Raw genomic sequence first — 2767 nt, forward strand, 5'->3', positions numbered from 1 at the left:
ATAAAAACCAGAAGTGGTTTCTTGCATTGTCGACATATCCAGTCCATACCAGGCACCATCTCTGCTCTGGGGGGAGCAGGGACAGCCCCCAGGGAATGGCTGGAGCTGTGTCAGGGCAGGCTCAGGGTGGATCTCAGGGCAAGGTTCTTCCCCCCCAGGCTGGTTGGGCACTGAACAGGCTCCCCAGGGCAGTGGGCACGGCCCCAAGGCTGCCAGAGCTGCAGGAGGCTTTGGCTGATCCTCTGGGGCACAGGGGGTGACTCTTGGGGCTGGGCCTGTGCAGGGCTGAGGGTTGGACTGGATGGTCCTTGGGGGTCCCTCCCAACTCAGTATGTTCTGTGGTTTTTTTAACCAACAGTTTTAAATTGCTGCTTTTTTTTTTCCATTCAGTTTTTATGAAATCACACCGTTATGTTTTTCTCTTTCGTATCAGTGTAACTTGAATGTAATTTTGCCTGGTTTATACAGGAGATTTTACTTGATTTCCACCTGAAATGGTGCTGACTCCCTGACTTATGCCTTGACTCCCTCACCTGAAACCAAGCAACTGTGAAATACAAGCAGAGGCAGTTGTGTTAGATTTTGTGTGTCTTAAAACTAATTGCTAGTTGTTCCTTTCTTGTGCAAGTGTAGATTTAACATGTTTAAATAAATCTGTATACTATATATATATATAATAATAAAAGAATATAAATGTTGTAGCTTCTGAGAGTCATAAAGGTAAGTCATGCTGTGGAGCTCCATAACTTTGTTACATGCTGTAATAGGGAGTGTAGCTTTCAGTCTGTATCAGAAAGATGACCATAAACTGTGATTATCATAAAACCCCAGCAAATAAAAGCATTTCTTCATGTCTTTTCCTTCCCCATCCATTAACAGGTGCGTTCCATGGATGAACTGAATCATGATTTCCAAGCACTTGCTCTGGAGGGACGGGCCATGGGAGAGGTAAGTGAAAGGCCTGGAGAAGAGAACCACCTAATCTGTTTGTTTTGGGGGGAGGAGGAATGGAAATAGCGGGTTTTTTTGAGCTGCTGGGATGATTCTGAACTTGAGAGTTGTCCCTTCTGACTGGGAAGTGTGTGTGAGTGTTTGTGTGTGTTTTGTGTGTGTGTGGTTTAACAAACTAAAAACCTGTCAGGCTGGTATCTGTCTTAGTAGGAGGAACAGCTAAGCCTCCACCTGTTGGATCATCCAACAGTGGAGTGGTGGTTGTAAAAGAACAGAAATATGTCTTGTGACAAGTGTTACAATACTTGTAGCAGGTTTATTTTGGGCCCCAGTGAGCTCAGAGCCCGTCACATTGTGGGCTGGGCTGGCTGGCGTTGTCTGCTGCCCTGTTTCCACTCCCAGCCACCTTTTTTTTGGCTCCTGTCACAAAGCCCAGGGCTGTGTTTAACGTTTGAAGTAGCTGAGCAGCCTAATCCAGGGCTGCAGGAGTGATAAAGGCTCCAGCCAGGCCAGGGGGCTTGCAGGAGGGGGTAGATAATGAACCCCTCAGCTCTAACTCCACAGAAACCCAGACACAGTTATTTTCATCTCCCAGCACAGAGAGGAGGTGACGGACTTGGGGGAGATGCCCCTTGGGTTTCTTGGGAAAAAGAGAATTTACCTCTTTTTACGATGACTGGAAAGAGTAGCTTGTTGCTGTAGTTGGCTGTGTTATGTTCCTGGAAGTTGGATGTAAATGCTTCTCTTCCTTGCCTGGCTCCTTTTGCTTTTATTCAGTGCTGTTGTGGAAGAGCACAGAGGAGAAAATCACGCCTTGGAGGAGATCAGTGATGTGTGGCAGGTCAGCTTGATGTAGGTCTGCTTTGGAGAGCCTTCCCTGGTGTGTTCCTCTCAAGTTCAGACCAGTTTGTTTATCCACTTTTAGTGCATCCTGTCTCTCTTACAAATTTACGAGCTGTGTTTTTAAAAAGAAATAAAAATCCTTAGAAACCCTAAAGTTACTGCTTTGGAGAAAGCAGCAAACCAGCATTGTGGTGTGGTGGGATTCACAGGAAGGTGCCCTCTCAGGTGAAAGACCACCTTCCTCTCCTTCCTTCTCTTCATCGTAATAATGAGCTGGATTTTAATTTGACATCACGTGATGGGCTCTGTTTCTCCAGGCTGGATTAACCTACAGTGAGATCATTGACTAAGAGTAGGTGAAAATGGTTCAGAAAGGAGAAAACATGACATTAAAAAGTCTGTTCAAAGCTGCTGAAAAGCAGCTGCTGTGGCTCCATGTGCAGCCTGCCGGTGGAATGACAGGGGTGGGAGTGAATGTTCCCTGAAGATTGTTTTCTGACACCTCGTTTGGGCAAGAGGTTCGTTTTCGGATGGGGAGTGAGCACTCCCTGAGAGCAGGTTCAGAGCAAGTACAGCAGTTGTTTTGTGCTTATCATGGCATTAGGTCACGTAGCTTTTGACTGCCTGAAGAAATTCCTAAAAATGATGCTGAGTTTTCCCAGCTCTTGGTTCATTCAGGCACCTCTGAGAGAAGTGGGTTGGTGTTTTGGAGGTTTGCCTTCTAGCCATGACTCACCTTTTTATTTTCCCCTTCTTCTTGTAACTGTGATGCAGAAAGTTTTGACCATGACTTCCTTTTGCCACCGGGCTTTTCCACATCCTGGAATGAGCACGATTTTCCAGGAAAGGTGACATTTCACCCTTCTCTTTCAGCTAAACCACGATCTCTCGTTTCTCTTCAGGTTTTTCTCCCTCAGTCTCACACTTCCCCTCCTTTATCCGTTGCCTTTTCTCTGTATCTCCCCAAGGTTTT

The 2767-nt window shown here is 46.2% G+C and overlaps 1 protein-coding gene across 1 annotated transcript in view; it reads left to right on the forward strand.

The window, feature by feature from the left end:
• The first annotated feature begins 836 nt into the window (after positions 1-836).
• Positions 837-2767, forward strand: part of PUM1 (pumilio RNA binding family member 1) — a 56355-nt gene continuing 54424 nt past the window's right edge. The window contains exon 1 of the mRNA XM_027907576.1: positions 837-948. Within this exon, the coding sequence (XP_027763377.1) occupies positions 889-948 (60 nt within the window). The 5' untranslated portion in view covers positions 837-888. The remainder of the gene's footprint in view (positions 949-2767) is intronic.

This window comes from Empidonax traillii, unplaced genomic scaffold, assembly GCF_003031625.1.
Source record: "Empidonax traillii isolate 1590-97213 ecotype Southwest subspecies unplaced genomic scaffold, ASM303162v1 scaffold1493:size124086, whole genome shotgun sequence".
NCBI classification, from domain to species: Eukaryota; Metazoa; Chordata; class Aves; order Passeriformes; family Tyrannidae; genus Empidonax; species Empidonax traillii.